At 39.8% G+C, this 24,119-nt stretch overlaps 1 protein-coding gene and 2 long non-coding RNA genes across 5 annotated transcripts in view; all 3 read right to left on the bottom strand.

Moving 5' to 3' along the window:
- Positions 1–1,277: 1,277 nt before the first annotated feature.
- On the bottom strand, positions 1,278–13,466 carry LOC123333478. The gene is made up of 2 exons (XR_006550911.2): positions 6,371–13,466; positions 1,278–1,664 (listed from the first exon to the last, which is right to left on the bottom strand). It is a non-coding gene; the product is annotated as an uncharacterized LOC123333478 (long non-coding RNA).
- Positions 3,770–4,985, bottom strand: LOC123333479. The gene is made up of 2 exons (XR_006550912.2): positions 4,316–4,985; positions 3,770–4,237 (listed from the first exon to the last, which is right to left on the bottom strand). It is a non-coding gene; the product is annotated as an uncharacterized LOC123333479 (long non-coding RNA).
- A 1,552-nt stretch (positions 13,467–15,018) lies between the features above and the next one.
- The window catches only part of TBK1 (TANK binding kinase 1), a 43,371-nt gene continuing 34,270 nt past the window's right edge, over positions 15,019–24,119 (bottom strand). For all 3 annotated transcript variants that reach the window (XM_006073565.4, XM_025283906.3, XM_044942507.2), the window contains 8 exons: positions 23,907–24,028; positions 23,714–23,790; positions 23,074–23,113; positions 22,165–22,266; positions 21,940–22,036; positions 20,930–21,036; positions 20,635–20,706; positions 15,019–15,790 (listed from right to left, as the gene is read on the bottom strand). In XM_006073565.4, the coding sequence (XP_006073627.3) occupies positions 15,739–15,790; positions 20,635–20,706; positions 20,930–21,036; positions 21,940–22,036; positions 22,165–22,266; positions 23,074–23,113; positions 23,714–23,790; positions 23,907–24,028 (669 nt within the window). In that variant the 3' untranslated portion in view covers positions 15,019–15,738. The remainder of the gene's footprint in view (positions 15,791–20,634; positions 20,707–20,929; positions 21,037–21,939; positions 22,037–22,164; positions 22,267–23,073; positions 23,114–23,713; positions 23,791–23,906; positions 24,029–24,119) is intronic.

Raw genomic sequence — 24,119 nt, 5'->3', positions numbered from 1 at the left:
TAGAAACTCTCCTGATCATACCGGTGCCCCGATCACCAGATAGCTCCCATCACCCCCTGTCTACACCGTGAGCCCAAAGGCAATTTCTGTTGCTCATCAAGAAAGATTTGGGAGCTGAGGACTAACCCCTGGAGGTCCTTGAATCCTTTTAGGAAGAATCTAGCCAGCAAAACACATGTCTTTGATATTTATAACTGGTCAAAATAATGCTGGAGTTACTGCTCCATCTGTTACGGAAAATTAAGCCTCTGAGCTGTCCCGTAACAGAAAGAAGCTGCAGGGCTTTGCTGTCACCACCCTTTGTTTAACTCATGCAACGTTTGAAAGCACATTGGTCTACAAGAAAATAAAGCTTACTTGTGAGCTGGCTTATAAAAGAACTCAGATGACAAGAAACCCAAACAGCAGTCCCCATTGAAGCTTTTATCCCCAGCCCTGAAGGCCAGCTGGGTCCTTCTGCAACATCAAAGGCACGAACGACTGAACCAATGTCAAGACGGTCCTCCCAGTGGCCCGGGTGCCGTCAGATTGTCAGAAGCCAGGGGAACCTACCGGGTATGTGGGTTTTCTTCACCTGAAAGTTGATTTTGCCTGAGAGCTTATAAATCGCCGTTCCCATCTCCAAGCCCTGGCTCCGTGTGCAGCAGAGAGACAGCTGAGGGTGACAGGCTGAGTGGGTCAGCTTCTGCTGACCTATGGGACTCAGAGCCCACCAGGCGGCCAGGCCTCCTTCCACTCCCTGGCTTCACGTATTTTTCCAACTGGCCACCAGTGTGCTCAGCAGCCCTGTTCATCAGGGCTGTCAAACTCTCACAGCCAGGTCTATAAATCAGGCCAGAAGAGGGCAAGGGTTTCCCAGTCCACAGTCTTATCTGGAGATGCCTGTATTGTGGTTAGGAAGGCCTCTGGACACACATGGTCGAGGTGAGCTGTGTGGCTTTGGGCAATTTATTTGACCTCTCTGTGCCTCCATTACATCTTCTGTAAGATAGTCCCCACTGCACTGACTTTTGATATGGACTTAAAGGACTTCCTGGGTGGTCCAGTGGTTAAGATCCCCCCCTTCAAATATAAGGGGCATGGGTTCAATCCCTGGTTGGGGAACTAAGATCCCACATGCAGAGTGGTATAGCAAAACAAGAAAAAACTGCTTAGAATGATGTCCAGCATCGAGGTAAGCCTCTCCAGACAGTTACCCACTGATGCTATAATTGTTGTTGAAGGAAGCCCTGTGCTTTTCCTATTAAGAAAATATGCATTTATGAGCACGGCTGTTAATTGATTGGGTAACAGGTTTTATCGACTTCCAAGGATACTAGGAAAGTATCATACACTAAGTCAGGTCACGAGTCCCACTGTTTGGGGAAAAGGAACCCCTTACAACAGCAGTCAAGAATTAGGAGAAGTAAGGCTGCCTTCTTCAAGCAGGTCCGTCAGTGAGATTGTTTTATCTTTGTACTGAAAACCCGAAGTTCCCGAGCATGAACTGCTGTTGAGTGTCGCTCTTGCCTCCTGGGAGAACTGGAAGCTTCTCTCCCGAGTGGCTGTGCTCTTCTGTCCCTGATCACCCCCTGTTGTCACCTTTGAAGCATTTTTATCCCTTGGTTAAACTCTGGGGTTAGTCCTGTGAGGATGGTGGTAGCCTTGCTTCACTTTTCTGGTGCCTGGAGGCAGAGAGAGGAGTTGATTTCACCAAAGGCAGATCTCATAGAAGGAAGTGGTCAGGATTTGGTACAAAACCCTCAGCAGCCCCAAAATAGCCTTTCTTATTCCTCAGCTGGCTCTGTCATTTACCGTGTGTGATCTGGGTTCTCAGTTTTCGCATCTGTAAAACAAAGGGGCGCTTCTAGATGACCTGTGAGGTCTCCGTAGTTCTGATTTCCTCTGAGTTGGAGTTTGCACAAACAGGGAGTGAGGGGTGCTGTGGAATCCTCATAAAGGTAAAGGCTAATATGGCTCATCTTCCTGAAGCATCAACATTACTTTTTACATTAAAATAAAACTGGGAGTGTGATGGAATGCAGTTCAAAATTTCCAAGTATTTTTCAAGGAAAAAGTGAGATTTTAAATATGTTCACTTTTTCAATGGAAAAAGTAGTGATGATGGTTGAACATTGTGAATTAATGCCACCCAATTGTATATGTAAAAATGGTTAAAATAGCAATATTTCTGTTATATATATATTTACCACAGTAAAATAAAACAATATTTGAGTAGAGAGTCCAGAAATAAACCCACACGTATTTGGTCAACTGATTTTCAACGAAGAACAAAATTCAGTGGAGAAAGGGTAATCTTTTTAACAAATGGTGCTGGGGCAATTGGACATGCATATGTTTTTTGCATATTTTAAAATAAACTTCATATCTCTCATGATGTATAAGAATTTATTCAAAATGTATCACAGATCTAAATGTGAGGCCTAAAGCTATACAATTTCTAGAAGAACACATAGGAGGAAATCTTTATGACTTTGGGTTAAGCAATGATTTCTTAGATAAGACACCAAAAGTGTAATTAATAAAAGAAAAATTGCAAATCAGATTTTATCAAAATTAAGAGCCTCTTCTCTTCAAAAGACACTGTCAAGAGAATGAAAGACAGAGTCAATATTTGCAAATCTGATACAGAAAAATACAATGAATCTCAAAACTTAACATTCAGAAAGTAAACAGTCAATATAAAAAATGGACCAGGACTTCCTTGGTGGTCCAGTGATCAAGAATCCACCTGCCAGTGCAGGGGACATGGGTTCGATCCCTGATCCGGGAGGATTCCACATGTCAAAAGGTGACTAAGCCTCTGTGCCACAACTCCTGGGCCCGTGCTCTGAGCCCGTGAGCCGCCACAAGAGAAGCCCACACGCCCACAGCTAGAGCTCAGCCCCCACTCACCACAGCTAGAGAAGCCCATGCACAGCAATGAAGACCAGCACAGTCAAGAGTAAACAAACAATAAAAAATACATTTTAAAAAATGGGCCAAAGATTTGAACAGACTTCATCAAAAAAACAGAAGACACACAGGCAAATAAGTACATGAAAAGAGGCTAGATATTATTAGTCATTAGAGAAATGCGAGTTAAAAGCACAATGCGATGCTGCTAGACACCTGCTAGAATGGCTAAAACAGCAAAGTGACCATAGCACATCCTGGGGAGGACCTACTGGAACCCTGTCTCACATGCTGCTGATGCAGATGTAAAGTGGTAGGACTACTTTGGAAGAATGTTTGGACAGTGTCTTAAAAAATTAAATGTACAGCTACCATATGACCCAGCCATACCACTCCTGTATTTACCCAAGAGGAAGGGAAGGGTTTGTCCATACAAAGACTTGTCCACAAATATCACAGCAGCATTACTTTTTAATAGTCCTAAACTGGGAAAGAAGGCAATGGCACCCCACTCCAGTACTCTTGCCTGGAAAATCCCATGGACGGAGGAGCCTGGAAGGCTGCAGCCCATGGGGTTGCTGAGGGTCAGACATGACTGAGCGACTTCACTTTCACTTTTCGCTTTCATGCATTGGAGAAGGAAAGGGCAACCCACTCCAGTGTTCTTGCCTGGAGAAACCCAGGGATGGGGGAGCCTGGTGGGCTGCCGCCTATGGGGTCGCACAGAGTCAGACACGACTGAAGCGCCTTAGCAGCAAACTGGGAAAGAACTCAAATGTCCATGAGCAGATTAATAAACAAATTATGGCACATTTAAATACTATTCAGTGATTTTTTAAAAGGAACTATTTTGATATACACAACAATATAAATGAATTTCAAAATAATTATACTGAGTGAAAGAAGCCAGACCAAAAAAAAAGAGTACATGTTGTAAGAATCCATTTACAGAATATTCCAGAAAGTGCAAACTAATGTACAGCAACAGAAAGTGGATGAGGGGTTATGTGGTGGGGGCAGGAGGGGTTAAAGGGAAGGATGATAAAGGCGCATGAGGGGGTTTTGGGGAGTAATGGATGTGTTCATTATCTTGACTGTGGTGACTCCCAAGTTATGGGATTAAGCTCTTTAGATGGGAGTGGCTTGGCAGAAAAGGGTATAGGGTCCCAGGTAGCAGGGCATGTGCATAGTACTTGAATGGAAATGTCTCACCCAGCTTGATTGCCATAAGATACAAAAATTGAGTCCCTTGAGATTTATCTCTTCTCTTGTCATAGCAACAATTCAAATGAATAATCTGTTGGTTAGGCTTCCCTGTATTTTTGCAGACAAATGATACTGCCTGTAAGTGCAAGGATACATTAGATTCAGGTGTGGCTGGATCCACAGGCTCAAACGAGACCATTGGCCCTTGCTCTACCTCCATCTCTTCATTCTCCGGTCTGTGATGGCTCCATCTTCAAGAAGGTCTTCTCTCAGGGCGGCAAGATGACTGTCAGCAGCTCCTGGTGTGCATCTAGCAGACAGAGTGCTTCTGGATTTCCTAAGTTCCATCGAAAGATCCAGGACTGACTCTGGTTGGATGGACTTACATGTCTATGTCTAGGTGTTAAACAATGCTGTCTGGCCAGGCTTGGGTCATGTGTTCACCCTTGGATCAACTCCAAGTAGGAAATGAATGGTTTCTCAACGAAAACCAGAGACCCACTGCACCTTCAACATGAACCCCTGCAAAGAACTACCAATTAGCTTAACATGGTGCTTAATTGCACTCCCTGAAAGCTTGACTGTGGGGGAGTAGCTGCATTCTGTATTAAAGATACATAGAATTATGAACTCACTTGATCAGGAAAGACACTAAAGTTCTGACCACTCGGTGTAGCAGGTTTTCTATACCTTATTCCTTTCAAGCTCTGACTTCAAGGCTAATTGTATTTCTTTGCATATGATCATTCAGTTTAGGAAAACACACAAGAGACTTCCCTGGTGATCCAGTGATTAAGAATCCACCTTCCAGTGTTGGAGACGTGGGTTTGATCCCTGGTCAGTGAACTAAGATCCCACATGCATGGGGCAACTAAGCCACAACTAGAGAAGCCTGTATGCGCAACAAAGACCCAGCACAGCCAAAAAAAAAAAAAAAAAAAAAAAGGAAAAAAGAAAAGCACCCCACCCCTGCCATATTAAGCATTTTCTCTGCCGCTGCTAAGTCACTTCAGTCGTGTCCGACTCGATGCAACCCCATAGACGACAGCCCACCAGGCTCTCCTGTCCCTGGGATTCTCCAGGCAAGAACACTGGGGTGGGTTGCCATTTCCTTCTCCAATGCATGAAAGTGAAAAGTGAAAGGGAAGTTGCTCAGTCGTATCCGATTCTTAGTGACCCCATGGACTGCAGCCCACCAGGCTCCTCCGTCCATGGGATTTTCTAGGCAAGAGTACTGGAGTGGGGTGCCATTGCCTTCTCCAAGCATTTTCTCTAAATGGTACTTAAAATTTCCAACAATCCTATGAGAATATTACAGACTGAGGTCCAGAAAGGTTAAGTAACTTAGGTGAGGTCAAGCTTGTGAGGGGGAGGAGAGCCTGCCCTGGCTGCCCCTCTGCAGGTGGAGGCCTGTCTGCCCCATTACCAGGAGCCCTAGCTGCACAGGTCAGTCCCAGAAGCTTGGCTTCTCAGCCTCACCTGTCTTGTGTGTTGTTCTCCAACACCCGCTTAGAGGCTATTAGGGATAAAATTAGATGAACCTGCACTTTCAATGTCTTCTCAAGGCTAAAGAAAGCTTTCCTTTGTAGCCAATTTAATGTATAAGGGTATTTTCTGTTTACTGACATCAGACTCAGGAAGGAGTGTTCTATTTTCGGTACATTTCAATGTATCTTTTAAGAACACTGTATAACCACCAGGTTGATGTGAAGGAAGGAGCATTGCCCTAGTTAGGAGACCTGAATTCCTCTAGTTCTGCCTTTGCCCACCACTCCCTGTATAACTTTTGAAAATCCACTTAACCAGAGTCTCAGTTTCATGAACTGAAGTTGGATTTGATCAGGGTTTCCCGCTGGTAGTAGGTAGACTTACCATGGTGGTACCTGAAATGCACAGTTTACATTTTCCTGAATCATATACACATTTTAATGTGTAAAAATATAATAGTACACCAAGCCAATTATTTTCCAGGTTATTTCTTCTTAGGACGATGCTAAGTAAAATGGGTATATTATTTAGTAATATATATATATGTATTAAGTGAATTCTAGTAGAGGCTTATGCAAATATGGCAAAAATTGCAACAATGGCCTATGAATGATGGAAGTTTAGGAATTCCTGGATTGGGAAATGGAGCTACAATTTACTGAGCCAGGAACCTGGCACTTTGTAAGCATTAATTCTTAATATCCTAAGAAGTACTGTTATTATCATCTTTATATTATCAAAGAAGATGCTGTGGCAGAGAGAGGGGAAGTTGCTTTCTTACCAATATGTGGCCAAGCCAGGCTCTGACCTCAACCAAGTTCTTGGTCCTTGTGCTCTGATGGCGACCGTGGACGGCAGTGCAGTGTGGAGGATATACTGAGACCCGAATGCAGGGGTGTGTAATTCAGTAGGCCCGGGATGAAGGCAGCATGAGCACCACCTGGGGAGCTTGTTAAAGCTGCAGCGTCACAGCCCCTCCCCCAGGAGTACGGGTCCTTAGGCTGGAGGTTTGGGAGGCAAAGTTTTAACAATCACCCCTGGACGTTCTGAAGTAAGAGGACCTGTGGTCTCACACTGAGAAGTGGCTGTGGTCCTCAGAATAATTAGAATAATGAGTAGCTGTGGGGGGATGAGGTCACTACTGACCTCCCTCCCTCCCTTGTTCACCTGGCTTGTCATATTTGCGGCTGTTTGCAGCCTGTGGGGCAGAAGTAATGAGCTGACATCATGTCTCTTTCAACTGTTCCTTTTACACATCACAGTGGCAGCAAGGAATCAATTGATCTGTATTCTCAAGTCGGTTCTGACAGCAGATCTCTATGTTCCTGATCACCCTACCAGAAGAAAAGAAACTCCAAAACAGATAACAGTAGAAAAGTAAGCTTTGAAAAAATTCAGGGCAGAATCAAATAAATTCTAGGTCTGCAGAATCTCACCCACACTCATTAATGCCACCTACCAGCCTGTTTCCCCCGTCCACAGCCAAAGCTCATTATGATCGCAAGTAGGTGGAGTATATGGGGCTTTAAAAGGCTGAAAATAGTGTAAGAATGTGTATGTCTCTTCCAAAGAGACAATGAGGACAGGAGATGCCTGTGCCCCAGGACAGCTTTGCTAGTTAGGTCTGCCAAAAAGTGAGAGAGAAAGGAGGAAAAAGAGGAGAGGATGCTTTCAGAGCTTCTGAAAAGGAGGACATGAACTTTTGGTTAGTCCCTCTCAGATGAACAGTTTAGAAGAGGTAAGAAATGTACACAAACAACGACAATCAAAGTACAAGATGGTAACAAGTACCATAAGAGAAGTACAAGTATCTTGAAACAGGTATAAAGTTTGATGAGCAGATGAACAAAAAGGTTTTTGAAACTCTAAGACCTGATGCCCAACAACTGGATGAACAGGATGAAGTCAGAACCCGAGCTTTTCAGGTTGCCAGAATCCCCCCATTTCCCATTTTTCTTACACCCGATACTTTTCCTTTTGGTTAATCAAAGTGTTAGTCGTTCAGTTGTGTCCTACTCTTTGCAACCCCATGTACTGTGGGTAGCCCGCCAGGCTCCTCTGTCCATGAAATTCTCCAGGCAAGAATATTGGAGAGGGTAACCATTGCCTTCTCTAGGGGATCTTCCCAACCCAGGGATTGAAGCCAGGTCTCCCACATTGCAGGCAGATTCTTTACCAGCTGAGCCACAAGGGAAGTCTTTCCTTTTGGTTAAATCACACCTGGAATTTTACAGGCATCTGAGTTTGTATATCAGCACGACGTGGATGCTGATATAGTTATTGCAGAGGATGCAATGCAGGAAGTATGTGGAGATGGGACTGGCTATGTAGGTTGGATTGAGCTGGGCCTTGAATGGCATACAAAGGAGTAAGTACCTTAAAAGTCAGCGGATCTCAAATAGAGCATTGGCACCCTCTTTAGACCCTGCACCTTGACACCATGGAGCATCATGAGAGGTGTTAAGTGGTGCAGGAAAATCAGAAAAAAAACCAAACCAAAACTGTAAGCAGAAGGGAGCTACAATGCAGTGTGTGACTTGGGAGGGTCAGTGACGTGAGCATACACGTGCTTTAGAAATCTCACTCTTGGGGAAGCTGCGAGCATGATGGGAGGAAGGAAGGGAAGAAGGAAGAATGAGTGAAGCCCGAACAGCTAGCAAGTGACAACAGCAATCCGATGGGACTCTGGACCTCCCTCCCACCACCAGCTTTCCAGCCCCTCCCTGGTCAACTGACCCACTCAGAACTGGGTTGTGGACAAATCAGCCCGACGTGAAGGCCACTTTGTTAAAAACATTTGTGCTTGTTGCAGCTTGCTTTTTCCATCCCCAAATTCAGTCTTTGGTCTTAGGCTATAAGTGACTCTGGATCATACACAAATTTGGGAGCTGATCTTTAGAGAGAGCACTTGCTGAAGCCTGGCAGACCTGGGAGGCAAGGAGGGGTTTTCTGGACCCACAGGGACATTTTTATCTACACAGTAGCGTCCAAACAAGGAAGCCCATGTGGTTTTAAGCAAATGAACAGAGAAGTGATCTCAGAGAAAAAAACGTGGGCATCTTTCTTTCCTCTGGAATCAATCAATGGTCAGCTCCCATCCCTTCACACCACGTCCCTGTGCCTGACACCTTGGGTTTGGAAAATGTAGCTGCTCTAGAAGCAACACTATTCTGGATTCCCAGAGGGGGTTCAGCAACCCAAAGCAGTGGGAGGGGATAGAATTGAGGAAATCCTTGCTCTTCTTTCTTCCCCAGGGAACCAGATTCTCAGGATTAGTCCTGTAAATGTTTTGTTTTGTTGCATTTTAAACCCCTCCTGGGACACAGAAACTGTGGAATCCCCAGCTTCATTAGCTGAAACCAAGTAGGTGGATGGCTATAGAAATCACAGCCAAATAGTTTGGGGAGTGGGTGAGGGGGAGACTTCTGGTCCCTTAATTTCTTGGGTTGGCACTCCTGGTCATTATCAAGAATGAATTCTCAATTCTCTTGGCAAATCATCCAAATCATTTGATGGTGACCAGTCCTAAAATCCCCATTGACAAAAGACTTGATTAGATGCTGTGTGTATGTATGCATGTTTGTGTTCTTTTGTGACCTGTTGGGTCAGGTGAGAGGGTGGGATGAAGAATTAAAACATCTTAACCACACATTTCATCAACAGCACTGAGCATGTCCTACCATGGGTCTATCACCGTGCTGGTGTTTTGGTGACTAAAGGAAGCTAAGGGTGGGTCCTTGCCAATTTCTCCCTATGTCCTCCAGCAGGAGCTGAGATGAAAATAATAGATTTGACATCTGGGAAGAGAAGCTTTGTTGCAATTTCTATTATTACTTTATATGCTCTCAAAAAAAGAAAGTTTTGAGCCTAGAGAAGATTCATTCTGTAACATAGGCTTTTTGGTATTTTCAAAGGTGTTCTACATTGAACTTTCCTGATCTGTCTAGAAAACCATGTCACAGGAAACACTGCATTTCCAAAAGTACTTGCTTTCATGCCTCCTGGTCTTCCAAAAAGGTCTGCTGTTTCTAAAGCACTTATAAGTATGAAATTAAAAATTTGAAGCTTCATAAGTTGAACTTCTCGTAGTTTCACAGACTCCCCCTCTCTTCTAGAGATGAGATCAACGCAGCAAGTAGAAGGGCTATGTTCTCATGATTTGGGGGAACAGATCCAGGAGGGCTCTGAAGTGGGGTGAAGAGCTCAAATTCAGGCAAAGATGAAACCAAAATTCACTTCCCCTGACTATGTCACCTTTCAGCTCTCTGTCTTGGGCAAATTATTACGCTTCTTTAAGAAATCCCAGTTGTTTAATTTTGCATTTGTTCTTGGGCTCACAGGCATTTAAGGTCCGTCTAATTCTAAGACATTAATGTACCCAGAAGCTACATCAACACCCCCAATTTCAATCAGTCATTTTTTTTTTTTTCCCTCAGTGTCCTCTTTTCAGTAATGACCTCAATACTTCTCAGCTAGCAGGAATAGTAACAGGAATCCAGAGGAGTGAAACATCACATTCATATTTAACACATATATCTAGGCTCCCATTTGGAGAACCTTCAACACTTTTTTTTTTTTTTTTTTGCTTTCAAGGATCAAAAATTAGCTTTCTTGAATGCACCATTAGGACTAGAAATAGACGTTGACATCTATTCAGAACTTGTGTGGCAGGTTTTGATCTAGATGTGCTATTTCCATCAACATGCTTAATAATTATTAATTATATAGTAACTTTTAATTTAGATTAACTTCCTTGCAGTATAATTCACGCGTGCACACACACACACACACACACCCATCCCCTGAGAGTTTTAAACTATTAAGCTAGATTATACACATTTTGATAGTGAAAAAGAATGGAAGTATCAGTTTAAGGAAAAAGAGATGACTGAAAGGTACTAGGCCCTACACTTTGTCAAGTTCTTAATCAGACAGCCACAGTCATTTCTGCATCAGGTAAAGGAAGAATGGTGGTGGCTCTTGAATCATGCCATCGTATCACGCTGGATTACCCACCAGACAAAGGGTAAATGTTAAGCTCTTTTATAACATGCAGAGCCACATAGGTGTCAAAAGGCTCTAAGTTTTGAGTCAACTGCAAGATGAAACACTGAAGGAAGAGCATCTGCTCACCTTGTTCCCGGCGGCACTTCCAGACCTCCTCCCAGGTGCAGGCTAGGAAAATGAGAGCTGGGCTCTGCAGAAAGGCTCAGGTATCCTCTTCCCTCCACCCCCTGTTCTAGGACTCCTCATATTCCAGCCAGGCAGGACCAGATGGAAATGCAGCGGTACACTCAAGGTGCTTTAAATCTTACCTTAAAGCTTGACTAAAATATGCTGTATAAACTGACCCAAAGAAATAAAATGGTCCATTGACTTTTTAAATTTTCTGTGAGAAGGGGACTGTATTTGATTATTCTTTTTTTGCTTATTCTAAGGTATTTTAATTCCACAAGCAAATTGAGATTCACTGATAATAAGAGCTCCTTTTTTTTTTAAAAAAAAAAAAGCTAAACATCCTCCATCTCTCTTTAGAAAACGTCTCCAAACCCAAATGCCTATAGAGCAAAACTGGATTATAAAATGTTCATGGCTTTTAATATATCATCTTCAAATTGCTTTCTCTTAATTTTCTCTCAGAAAACCATGTTAAATAACTTTTTAAAGGTTTTAAGAGCTTTTTTTTTTTTTCTCCTTACTTGAGAGAGGCTCCATTTTACTAACAGAAGAAAATGTATTTCAAATGAAGCATTAGCCTCAGATAACTTACCTCGCCCCTGGCTCCAGAGCAACTTGGATTTCCGATTCTTTGAGCAGGTTAGTGACTTGGGGAACCAGTAAAAGAGCCGGGCTATTCTTCTGAATGTCTTGTTAAAGTCACTTTTGATGGCCATAGCCTACTATTGAGTGCTTCAGAACAGCCCTCCACGAGAGCGTGGATGAGGAAAACACAGTAACACCCACATGTGACACTTTAGCTGTGAACTCTCTCTCAGCCAATATGTCTGGGGACCACCTGTCAGCCCTAAATCCCCTTCCTCTGTCATTCCTTCGGTCTGTCCTTTGGACCTTAGCCCTCATAACTAGAAACTGTATTAATAGATGTTCTTTCTAAAGAAAGAGTTTTAAGCTTCAGAAACTCTAACCTAATGCAACACTTGATAATTTTTAAGTATAGACACCACCCCTGCCCCACCTCCTCCAAAGAATTACAATTACCTTCACACAGGGACAAAGTCACCAGTATCCACTAACACAGCATCCAACAGAATTGGCAACGGCAGTCTGCAGGGCTTGTTGGTGTTTAACAAGCTACTTCTAAAAGCCATAGCCTTGATCCCATTTGTTTTGCACATTTTGTATCGGAAAAATGAAATGTATTTTAAACCTTGGCAGGAATCTATTGCAGAAAGAATGAATTTGACTGATTCTTACAAGTCAAGAAGCGTATACAAGATAAAGACCCATCATCACTCCTGGAACTACATCTAACAACTGATCTTTGTACATTCTGTTTATGTCAAAAGAAATAAACTTATACATTAGCCCTTAAAACAGCCTGATGTAACGTTTGGACAGTGCTTTTTTTATGTGACACACTACATTTTTGGAGCTGACTTATACACACCCACAAAAGGAAACTATTTTATTACCAGTTTCTGTTTCCAAGTCAGATGTTTTTGTTTCCTACTCTACTTCCATGAGTTCTTATGAATTTGCTTAGGAGTCTGCTTTTAAGTGACAACTGGGGGAGAAAGTCCAATTAAAACCATAGTGTAAGACTTTCTGATACTCTCTTCTTCCTAAAAATAGGATGTAGGCTGGTGGATCTTGCCCAAAATGACAGCATTAAGACTTCTTTATGTTTTCAGTGTCTGCCCCCGCACGTTTTAAATGTTTGAGTAACTAACTTTTCTACAGCACTTCCTCAAAGACAAAAAGTACAAGGTGAAAAATGCCCTTCTGAGTGGAGTCAGGTCAAAGATAAAAAGACTAGCTCTTGTTGTGGCTGTGATTCTGATGGGACAATAAAAGTTCTGACATTTCAGTTGAGACTGTTTATACATACTGATAATTTGTAATTCCTTTCTTAATTCCAAATAACAAACCTCTTTTAGCACAGAACACCACAAAAAGCAAACTTCATCGCTTAAAAAAAACCCAGAAAAAACAAACAAAAACACATTCTGGATAACTTACTGATGCAGGTATTATATTTTTTAAAGGAATATTTTGAGGAAAAGATCTTTTATATCTAATAAGAGACACTCTGACAGTGTTAACAAGGGCTATAAGCCACTTACACAGTATTTGGTCATTTCCAAAATAATGGAAATGGGAGCTTTAGAAGATATGATGGGATTATTTTCCACATTTCTTCCCTAACCTCTAATTTCTTTATTTGCTAAAAGATATCCCTGTTTTCCCCACATAATTTACATTCACTTATTTTATTTCTGACTATTTCTTCTATTAGAACCATAATCTCTTTTTTACACTAAGAATTAAATCCTACCTCACACCTGTCAGAGTGGCTATCATGAGAAAGAACACAAATAACACATGTTGGTGAGGATGTGGAGAAAGGAAACCCCTGTACACTGCTGGTGGGAATGTAAACTGATCAGTCACTGTGGAAAACCAAAGCAGAACTAAAAGTGGACTATCATATGACAGCAAGCTACTCTGAGGTACATATCCAAAAAACCCCAAAACACTAACTTGAAGAGATATGTGCACCCCAACGCTCACAGCAGTATTATTTACAGCTGCCAAGATACAGAAGCAACCTAAGTGTTCACCGACAGATGAATGGATAAAGATGTGGTGTATACATACATAATGGACTACTACTCAATCATAAAAAAAGAATGAAATTTTACCATTTGCAACAATGTGGATGGACTTGGAGGGTATTATGCTAACTGAAATAAGTCAGAAAAAGACAGATACAGTACAATATCACTTTTATGTGGACTCTAAAAAATACAACAAATTAGTGAATATAGTAAGAAAAGAAATAGAGTCACAGATAAAGAGAACAAACTACTGCTTATCAGTGTGGAGAGAGAAGCAGAGAGGGGCAAAATAGGGTAGGGGATGAAGAGCTACAAACTACTGTGTATAAAATAAGCTAAAAGTATATACTGTACAACAAGGAATACAGCCACTACTTTATGACTATACATGGAATATAACCTTTAAAACTGTGAATCACTATATTGTACATCTGTAACATATAATATTGTATATTACTGTACATCAACTTAAAAAAACTACCAAAAAAAAAAAGAAGAGTTAAATTCACCAACTCTTTCACTTGTTACATTTAATATTTTTAATCTCCGTCTTTTGGAAATATATCCAAATACTGGGGGGAAAAAAAAAGCTACTAAACTAGAGATGTAACTTATTTTAAGGCTAGTTTTACTTACATAGTAACTCTGAAAATTTGGTTAGCAGAGCAGTCACTATGCGTTTATTGACGTGAGGTGTTTGGAATGAAGATGCATTCTTGAGAGTAGTCTATTGAAAGCAAGTGTGCTTGATTTACGTGCTGCTGTAATGAGGAACAGAACAGTAGGTCTTAACCAATTATTAGCGTGGATAAGAACTGATCTTACCAGGACAACTTACACAAGTTATACAAATACAGTCCCCACAGCAAGGGTTTGTTTATTGATGTTCTTTTCTAGAGGTGCTTGAAAAAAAATGAAATTTGCCAATATATTAACTGACCATATAACTTAGGTACAATTATTACTTAGTATTCAGTGACATAAACTTTTAAACTACACAATTAACGACATTCATGTTAGATGGGCACATGGAAAATTAAAATTATAAGAGATTAAACACGCCCTTGCCCCACACATTCTCTGACTAAACAATTTTTGATGGTGATAACTGTCACAGTCAAAGTAATGCCATTTACCCATGTATTTATTTCTATAATGTGAACATGTGACACTGAAAATTCCCCACCACAATCAAGTATCAATTTGAGATTTCAAATACCATCCTAATCCATTTTCAGTTTTCCAGTGTCCATAGTAGCCAAAATTTATTTACTCTTTAAAACATGGTCTCTTCATGATATACAGGTTGTACATGATCATACTTCAATCATCTAAGAAATCAGAAACCAAAACCAAAACCTAATCCTTCTGGGATAAAATAATTTCGTATTGAGCACAATTCTTTTGTCTAGAACCTTGGGTACATTTTTCAAAGAGAAGGCTCTCTTTTGGATTTGTACAGCGTATGTTTATGAAAGAACTTCTACTAAATTTGGAATCAATGGTTTAGAAGAGACACAGAATTGTCCCTCGTCCAATTTCTGAGGCTAATTGACCATTACCATCCACATTATTTTTCAAAAGATAACTTTTGTTTCTCAAACTGTTGTACACAGAAAAATACAAACTGTTACATTAAAATCGAGAAATTTATTGATATTTCTTCATGAAATAGTAAGCAGAATTAAAGAAGAAATGTACAGCCTAAAACAGTTGAAATGATCCTAAAATTTTTATGACAATTACACATTTATGGCCAAAATAAAAAATGAACAGTTTTTAATAATTCATCACTTCAAAAATTTTGCTCAGTAATTTACCTGAAATTAAACAGATAGGAGGATAACTGGGATAATGCCACTTGATCCTTCTCAAAAAAACTGGGATCCCAGTACAACAGTGGTTCGGTTCAGCTCTCCACTCACAGAAGCTATCTCACCATTCCGTCACTTACAAACGTGTCAACAATCTGCCTTTACTGATTGTAAGGATGCCAATTTTGGTTTCACTTAAAAAATGTTTTCAGCAGGCAGTCGGAGATACATGACTTAGTTGGCCTTACTGAGAAAAGTTGACCATCAGTATCTCAGAATATCGGTCATGGCTTTCTTCTAAGTGCTAACTGAGGTCAAATGTCCTCATATAATTACGAATGTTAAAAGGTAAAATTACATCTTAACAGCAGCCAAAAATTTATATATTTTTATGTATTTACAATATTATACATATTTACATGACCACATCAAATAGTGAAATATAGAAACAAGAGACCACCTATACAGGCATTCATTTAATGCCTCAACATTATTTTCTTGTGCAAACTGAAACCTGCCTCGAACTTCTTATAAAGCTAAAGACAGTCGACATTGCGAAGGCCACCGTCCATGGTTAATGAGCCAAACCTAAAACACAAAAGAATAAAAGGCAATCTCACAAGATTCATTTATTTGACCTCTAACATTTTAAAGAATATAAAATACTTCATAGATGAACAAACTATTCTTTTTAAAGAGTTAACCAACTATAATTTGCTCTATTTTGAAAATAGAGCAAAATAAACTTGCTCTAATTTGAAACACAGTGGTATTATTATAAATATTTGAAAAAATACAACTCAATGGCTTGGGAAGACTTCTTAAGAGAAAAGGAGGAGTGACATAATCTAGAAAGCATTAGGAAGGAGTTGGGTAATTTCTTTGGTTGGGTAATTTCTTTGGGATGGGATTTATAAACAAAGATGTGGAGCTGGGAGGGACTCAGGGACAGTGTGGAATGGAATCCTGCTAGAAAAGAATGTTATTTGGAGGAATAAAATTGGGTGAGTAGGCTGGCATCAGACTATTATATTCTCTGAATTCAGTACAAATTTATATTTGACTTTTTAGGTAGCAGGAATTTATGGGGTATGATTAGATCAGCATTTGGGAAGATTAGTTTGCAGAGGAGAAGGGCTGGTCAGGCATACAGGTAGGAGATGATGGCCATGGCTCACGAGGGAGGGAAGGAGATCTAAACGAGGCCGATGAGGGCAACAGGGGACAGTGTGAAGGAAGACTACCAAACATGATGAAAGGAAGCAAAAAAAAGAGCTAGTGTCTAAAACAATTTATGTTCATGGAAGGAGAAGAAAGGGGAAGAAGAGGAGGAAATTACAGGGGAAACTGAGTTGGGAAGGATGACAAGTGATTTTAGATACAAAAAAATCTGAAGTGACAGATATCTATGTGGAGACAGTGCATAAGACTTGGTTTCTATTACTTGTTCTGGCACAAATCCTTAAGTGGTCACTCAAATATTTAAGTTATGATTCTGCCAGGTCTGGTTACCCATGAATTGTCAAGCCAGCAAATAAAACATGACTTACTGGACATGCTTTGGGAAGTGGGGATTTTCTTTCACAAAACAGAAGTGATTCAATATATCAATAAAATTTTGTTAAAAAATTTTAATAATCTTTTCTACTTGCTAATCTTCAGTCTTTCTGGATAAATTTAGAATTTAGCTAAAGTTGTGAAGAAACTAGTTTGAATAAATTTATGAAGTTATAAAGAGATAATTTCTATGTAGATGCTCTAAACCAATAGGAAAAGACTTTAAAACCTAACAGGCAATTCACAGAAAAAAAAAATGAAGAAACATATAAAAAGATGTTTGATATCACTATTAACTGAAGAAATGCAAACTAAAATAAGATACCAACATCTACTAAACAAATTGGCACTTGAAAAAGTGGTAACATTCAACAGGATAATAAGCAAGTCTTTCAGAGCACAAACTAACAAAGCTTATCAAAATTTAAATGTGCATAACCTTAGACCCAACAATTCCATATCTAGAAACGTCAAGAAATCAACCCTTCAAAAATTCTTACACAAGCACATGAAGAGATATATGAACATTTATGTTCACTGAAGCATGGTTTGTAATTGTGAAAAATTAGAAACAATTTAAATGCCCAATAAATAGGGATGCACTAAATAGATATGGTAGATGAATACGCTAGAATACCAGGCAGCCGCTGAAAATGAGAAAACTAAAGCTATAGGTATGGATATGAAAAAGTGCTCTTGATATATAGCCTTAAGTGAAAAAAGACTAAACCAGTGTGAACAGAATGATTCCACTCTTATAAAATATACATGCACAACAAACTATTGTTTACTTCTATGGGGGTGGAGAAGTATGAGACAGTAGATGAAGACTTTTATTTCAATTTTTACAATCACATACGGCTAAAAGTTGATTTACCAATTCATTAAATTCATTAAGAAGGCTGATGATACCACAGAAGTGTCTGATAACTTTCTGCATGTAGCTCAAATATCATGTGATTTCCTGACATTTAATCTTTTCAAGCCTTAGGAAGCTGTGTGGTCTTTTATTTGAGAGAACAGGGTTAGTAGGGGGAAGATGATGTGAGGAGATAGGAGGCTGGGTTCCAGCTCCAGTTCATCTTCTCAGGTATGAACGTCAGCATCTGTGGAACACTGACAAATCTGCTAGACCCTGGAATGCAAGGCTGGAGTGCATGCTTAGTGAGGCCATACAGCATGAAAGTGCTCTTCAAGTGTGCAAAACACCACATAAACATGATGTCCTTGCATTAACATCTTGGTGGTGAGACGACTCTGGAGAAACACCTAAGGGCTGGAAAAAGAAGGCTTTTCCTTCATGAGTCAAATATGACTTCACTTCTCTGAGAAACACAGATAAGGAATCTGAGAAAAATAGCCAATAAAGTGGCTTTATCGGCTCTATATGTTTTCCAACTTTTTCTCCTTGATCTATTAGGATTCTGGAGATAAGCAGACACTCAGCTCCTCCAAGAACTCAATGAACAGATGATGCTCACGTGCAAGGAGGTGTGCAGACGGTTCTGTGAGTTACACTATCAGAGTGCTGCCATCTCCTAAGCAACTCTGATTTCAGAACTGAAAATGATGATTCTAATGAGAAAATGTTTGGAAAAATAATATGCAAAAGATTTTTGTTTTCACAGACTGATTCAAAGAATTCTATTAGGTTGCTGCAAAATTGCGGTTTTACACTGTTGAAATTTGCCATTTGATACTGGAATACATTCTTAAATAAATGTGGTTACGTTGTCAGACATCATATTAATGTGCATGTCTCACTTTATGTGTTTTTGCTAATGACTTATTACTTGCTGTTTATTTTATATTTATTTTAGACTATGGAAATGATGTTAGACAAAAAGCAAATTTGAGTGATTTTCTTATTTGAGTTCAAAATGGGTCATAAAGCAGAGCAGACAACTTGCAACATATGTTGCACATTTGGCCCACGAACTGCTAGTGAACCTACAGTGCAGTGGTGGTTCAAGAGGTTTTGAAAGGAGATGAGAGCCTTGAAAATGAGAAGTGTGGTGGCCGGCCATTGGAAGTTGACAATGACCAATTGAGAGGATCATCAAAGCTGATCCTCTTACAAATACACAAGAAGCTGCCAAAGAACTCAACCTCAACCACTATATGGTCATTCGGCATCTGAAGCAAACTGGAAAGGTGAAAAACCTCGAGAAGTCGGTACCTCACGTGCATGCGTACTCAGTCACTTCAGTTGTGTCTGACTCTCTGAGACTCCATGGACCGGAGCCCACCAGGTTCCTCTGTCCATGGGATTCTCCAATCAAGAATACTAGAGTGGGTTGCCATGCCGTCTTCTAGGTGATCTTCCTAACCCAGGGGGATCTAACACATCTCTTAAGTCTCCTGCATTGGCAGGCAGGTGACTCATGAGCTGACCACAAATCAAAAAAAAATTGTCGTTTTGAAGTGTCATCTTCTCTTAATCTATGCAACAACAAACCATTTCTCAATTGGTTGTGATGTGGGACGAAAAATGGATTTTATATAAACAACCAGCGATGACTAGGTCTGTGTGTGGACCGAGAAGAAGCTCCAAAGCACTTCCCAAAGCCAAACTTACACCCAAAAAAAGTCATGGTCACTGTCTGGTGGTCTGCTGCCCAACTGATCATTATAGCTTTCTGAATCCTGGCGAAGCCATTACATCTGAGAGAAGTACGTTCAGCAAATCAATGAGATGCACAGAAAACTTCAACACCTGCAGCCAGCACTGGTTAACAGAAAGGGCCCAATTCTTCTCCACGACAATGCCCAATAGCATGTCACACAACCAACATTTAAAAGCTGAACAAATTGGGCTATGAAGTTTTGCCTCATCCGCCATATTCACTTGACCTCTTGCCAACCGACTACCACTTCTTCAAGCATCTAGACAACTTTTTGCAGGGAAAATGCTACCAGTAGGAAGCAGAAAATTCTTTCCAAGGGTTTGTCAAATCCCGAAGCATGGATTTTTACGCTATAGGAATAAACACACTTATCTCTCATTGGTAAATATTTGTTGATTTTAATGGTGCCTATCTTGCCTGGAAAATCCCATGGACAGAGGAGCCTGGAAGGCTGCAGTCCATGAGGTCGCTGAGGGTCAGACACGACTAAGCGACTTCACTTTCACTTTTCACTTTCATGCACTGGAGAAGGAAATGGCAACCCACTCCAGTGTTCTTGCCTGGAGAATCCCAGGGACAAGTGATGGGCTACCATCTATGGGGTCACACAGAGTCGAACACGACTGAAGTGACTTAGCAGTAGCAGCAGCATTTTGACTAACATGGAGAAGGCAATAGCAACCCACTCCAGGACTCTTGCCTGGAAAATCCCATGGACAGAGGAGCCTGGTAGGCTGCAGACCATGGTGTCGCTAAGAGTTGGACACGACTGAGAGACTTCACTTTCACTTTTCACTTTCATGCATTAGAGAAGGAAATGGCACCACTCCAGTACTCTTGCCTGGAGAATCCCAGGGACAGGGAGCCTGGTGGGCTGCCGTCTATGGGATCACACAGAGTTGGACACGACTGAAGCGACTTAGCAGCAGCAGCATTTTGACTAATAAAGATGTGTTTGAGCCTAGTTATGATTTAACATTCATGACCCAAAACTGCAATTACATTTGCACCAAATCTAGTATTAACCAGCGCTTCTATAAAATGAAATCAATCACAATTATCTTTTCTTTATCCAAAAAACCCCAAACATTAAAAGGCATCATGAAATGCACAAAACCTAAGGGTTCTAACTTAATACTCCTTTCTCACTGCTTAACCTATTGATACAGAAGACAGATACAAGTATAGATATATATGTATGCACTCAATTGCATAATCACCAGGCAGAATGATTTTTTAATTACTCACCTTTCTAAAATATGATTATTTTCAGCAAGTTCTTTAACTACCCCTTCCATTTCTTCCTTTAATTTCTTCATACTATATTCAAAATAAAGATAAAAGTATTTCTGCTTAAAAAAAGTAAGCAAATGTTCTACGATTATATATACAGTACGTTTAGTTCTCTAGATTGATCTAAGCCATTAAATAACATTAGCAAATATATTCCTAACAAATATAAAACATTTCAAAATAAAAGAGCAAGTAAAACAAAATAAAAACAAAGAGAAACATTACAGTTACCAAATAATAAATTTCTTACCCAAGAGTCATTTCTACTAATGTGTTAGAACATGGATAAATTGGGGTCATGGTATGTTTGATTCCACTGGAGGCTGTGAACATTTTCTGTGGCAAAGTTTCTTGTAACTAAAACATCAAAAACAAAAAAACCACATCAATCACAGAACAGAATACTTACTACAGATCTTGGAACAAATATTACAGGTTTTAATAAGCCCGTTATAACTTTATGCTGTAATTTCAAAACTATCAATAATACTTAAACTAAAACTCTTTTTAAAAAAACTTTTTAGATGATAAAAAATGATTAGATGTTTTATAATTAAAAACATCTAAGTTCTTGAAACTTGGCTCCAAATATGTCTCACATGGACCCCTGGTGGTCCACTGGTTAACAATCCATTGTGCGGTGCAGGGGACATGGGTCTGATTTCTGGTTGGGGAACTAATAATCCCACCTGCTGGGGAGCAACCACAGCTACTGAGCCCACTCACTCTAGAGTCTGCACCACAACTGGAGAGCCCGAGTGCCAGAACTAGAGAGTGTGTTCACCACAACGGAAGAGCCCCTGAGACGATTGAGACGAGACACAGGCACACAAACAGGCGCGCCAGCTGCTCAGTCGTGTCCACCTCTCTGCCACCCATGGACTGTACTGCCGGGCTCCTCTGTCCATGGGAGTCTCCAGGCAAGAATACTGGAGCGGGTTGCCCATGCCCTTCTCCAGGGGAGCCTCCTGACTGAGGGACAGAACCCGGGTCTCCTGCGTTGCAAGCAGATTCTTTACTGTCTGAGCCACCAGGGAAGACTAAATAAATAAATAAATATCTTTAAAAATGATTTAAATGGTAAATGTTACACTACGTACATTAAAAAAATACGTATCACAAATGAGCAAGTGGAGCTGAATAAAGGCATATTATATCCTATTTCTCTCTTTTCAATCATTATCAGATTTAAACTGAGAAGAATTTTAATTTTCCCTAATAGGAAAAAGGCTTTTTTTCTAGATAATTTTGAAGCTATACCTCATTAGTATATTCTTGATACTTTGATACTTCTTCTTCAATATCAAAACACTGATTAGTTAGGGATAATAACTGTTTCCTAAGGTGAAGCATCTTTCTGAAAACCAAAAAGAATCGATTAATAAGCAGTCTAAGGAAATATTACCCTTACTTCAAATGTGTAATATAGATTAGATTGTATATTGTGCAGCCAACCACTAATCGCCCCCCAAAAAGTTTACTTACCTCATCCATTCTTCTGACTTATCCAAGAAACCTTCATACTTTTTAACACATTCATCCGTAAAGTGGGTCATAGCTTTTGTTGCATGATAATACAGTTTTTGCCTGTAATTTAGAAATGATCAGAGGCTTAAAGCAATGTCACTGTCTCTATTTCCAATATTAAAGAGTCTTAAAATATATGAAATTTATTTCCTGTAACGACTGTTGTGGGTTTAGGATATTTATAGTAGAAAGCGCCTAAGGTTTCTAAGACAGACAGACATAGCAGCAAGAGAAGAAAAAGAAGGTTCATAGTGGAGAACGGTCAAAATCTATTTACTGAATGAGGTTAAAGTTAGAGGTGGTTAGGTGTGCCCTCACCTATGTTCTCTATTATCTGTCCTTCTGTAATCAGAGCACAGGAGGCGGAAGACGACTGTCCCCCTTATTCTCCTATCTCTGTAACCTCTGAACCAGGGAGCCAGGTGAGCAGGCCTCAATATGTGCACATTCAGTAACAGTTCTATATAAAGCCAATATCAAGATGTATTTTTTATTGTGATTAATCACAACTTTAAGAAGAATCTCATTAACAATATAACCAAAAATAATTATTAAACATAATCTGAGAGGAAGGAGAGGGTGAGATGAATGGAGAGAGTAGCATGGAAGCATATCAACTAACACATAAAACAGATAGCCAATGGAAATTTGCTATGATTCAGGGAACTCAAACTGAGGCTGCCACAACCTAGAGGGGTGGGAAAAGGTGGGAGATGGGAGGTGGGAGGGAGGTTTAAGAGGGAGGAGACATATGTACACCTATGGCTAATTCATGCTGATGTATGGCAGAAATCAAACCAATATTGTAAAGCAATCATCAATTAAAACAAATAAATATAATTAAAAAACCATAATCTGGACACTTACTTATCAAATTTGTGGATTTGTTCTTCATTATAAGCTAGTCCTAAAAATAAAAATATATATTACTTCTATAAATGTAGAATCATAAAATCATATACAATTGTCTTCTGAGGTTATTACTTCAAAAAGCCTAAGAGTTTAAAGCAGATGTTACAAATTTGTGACCCATGGGTAGATATAACCCACAAATTTTTTTACTTGGTCTATATATTGCTAACATTAAAAAAAAATTAATTGTCAACATTTAAAAATCAGGATATTTCTAGTAAAGTCTATTTCTAGCTTCTCTTGAGATCTAGGAAGACTGGAAAAACAATTAGGTGAATCTGAGTACTGGCTCTCCCCTTCTGATGGAGGCAGGGTTGGGGAGGGGCTCCTCTCTACTTCCCCTCAGTCTCTATTGGCAAATCTCATTCCTTTCTTTTACATGCATGGCCACTAGAGGTTTTAGAGACCATGATCCCTGATTTGAAATACTCAAAAGGTTGAATTTTTAATACATTCAACCTCTTGCCTTACAGAAATCAAGTCTCTGAAATAAATCACTTATGTAGACATCTTTATTAAATATAGCAAATAATTCAACTGAATTACAACCAGTAGGACTGACTCATTAGATTAACAAATGGGAAATTTTACTTACTACGTTCTGCTTTGTCTTTTTTGAACTGATAGTAAATCTCTGTGATGCAATTTAACAGGACTTGTAGCTTTTCTACACTGTTTTAGGAAGAAAAATCCAAATAAATTAATTAAATAAAATAAATAAATTGAGTCGATGTGAAAAAGGACATTTAATAATAAGAGCAGAAACTACCAATGCACTTATAACCTACTGTCTATCTTTGGGATGAGTGCCTTCTTGATGGGTCCATGTATCGGCAAGTAATCCACCTGGAGACAATTTGCTTTCAATATCCTGGAGACTGGTTTCTATTGTTCCCTGAGAACTGGAAAGCTAAATAAAACCAAAGTGTTTAGATCCAGATTACCAAAAATCAGATATGAAAATCACAATGCCAATGAGCTGAATGTCTGAATAGTATTTC

The sequence above is a fragment of the Bubalus bubalis genome, chromosome 4 (assembly GCF_019923935.1).
Source record: "Bubalus bubalis isolate 160015118507 breed Murrah chromosome 4, NDDB_SH_1, whole genome shotgun sequence".
NCBI lineage: Eukaryota > Metazoa > Chordata > Mammalia > Artiodactyla > Bovidae > Bubalus > Bubalus bubalis.
The sequence above is the reverse complement of the archived record's forward strand: the minus strand, read 5'-3'. Positions and strand labels throughout refer to the sequence as shown.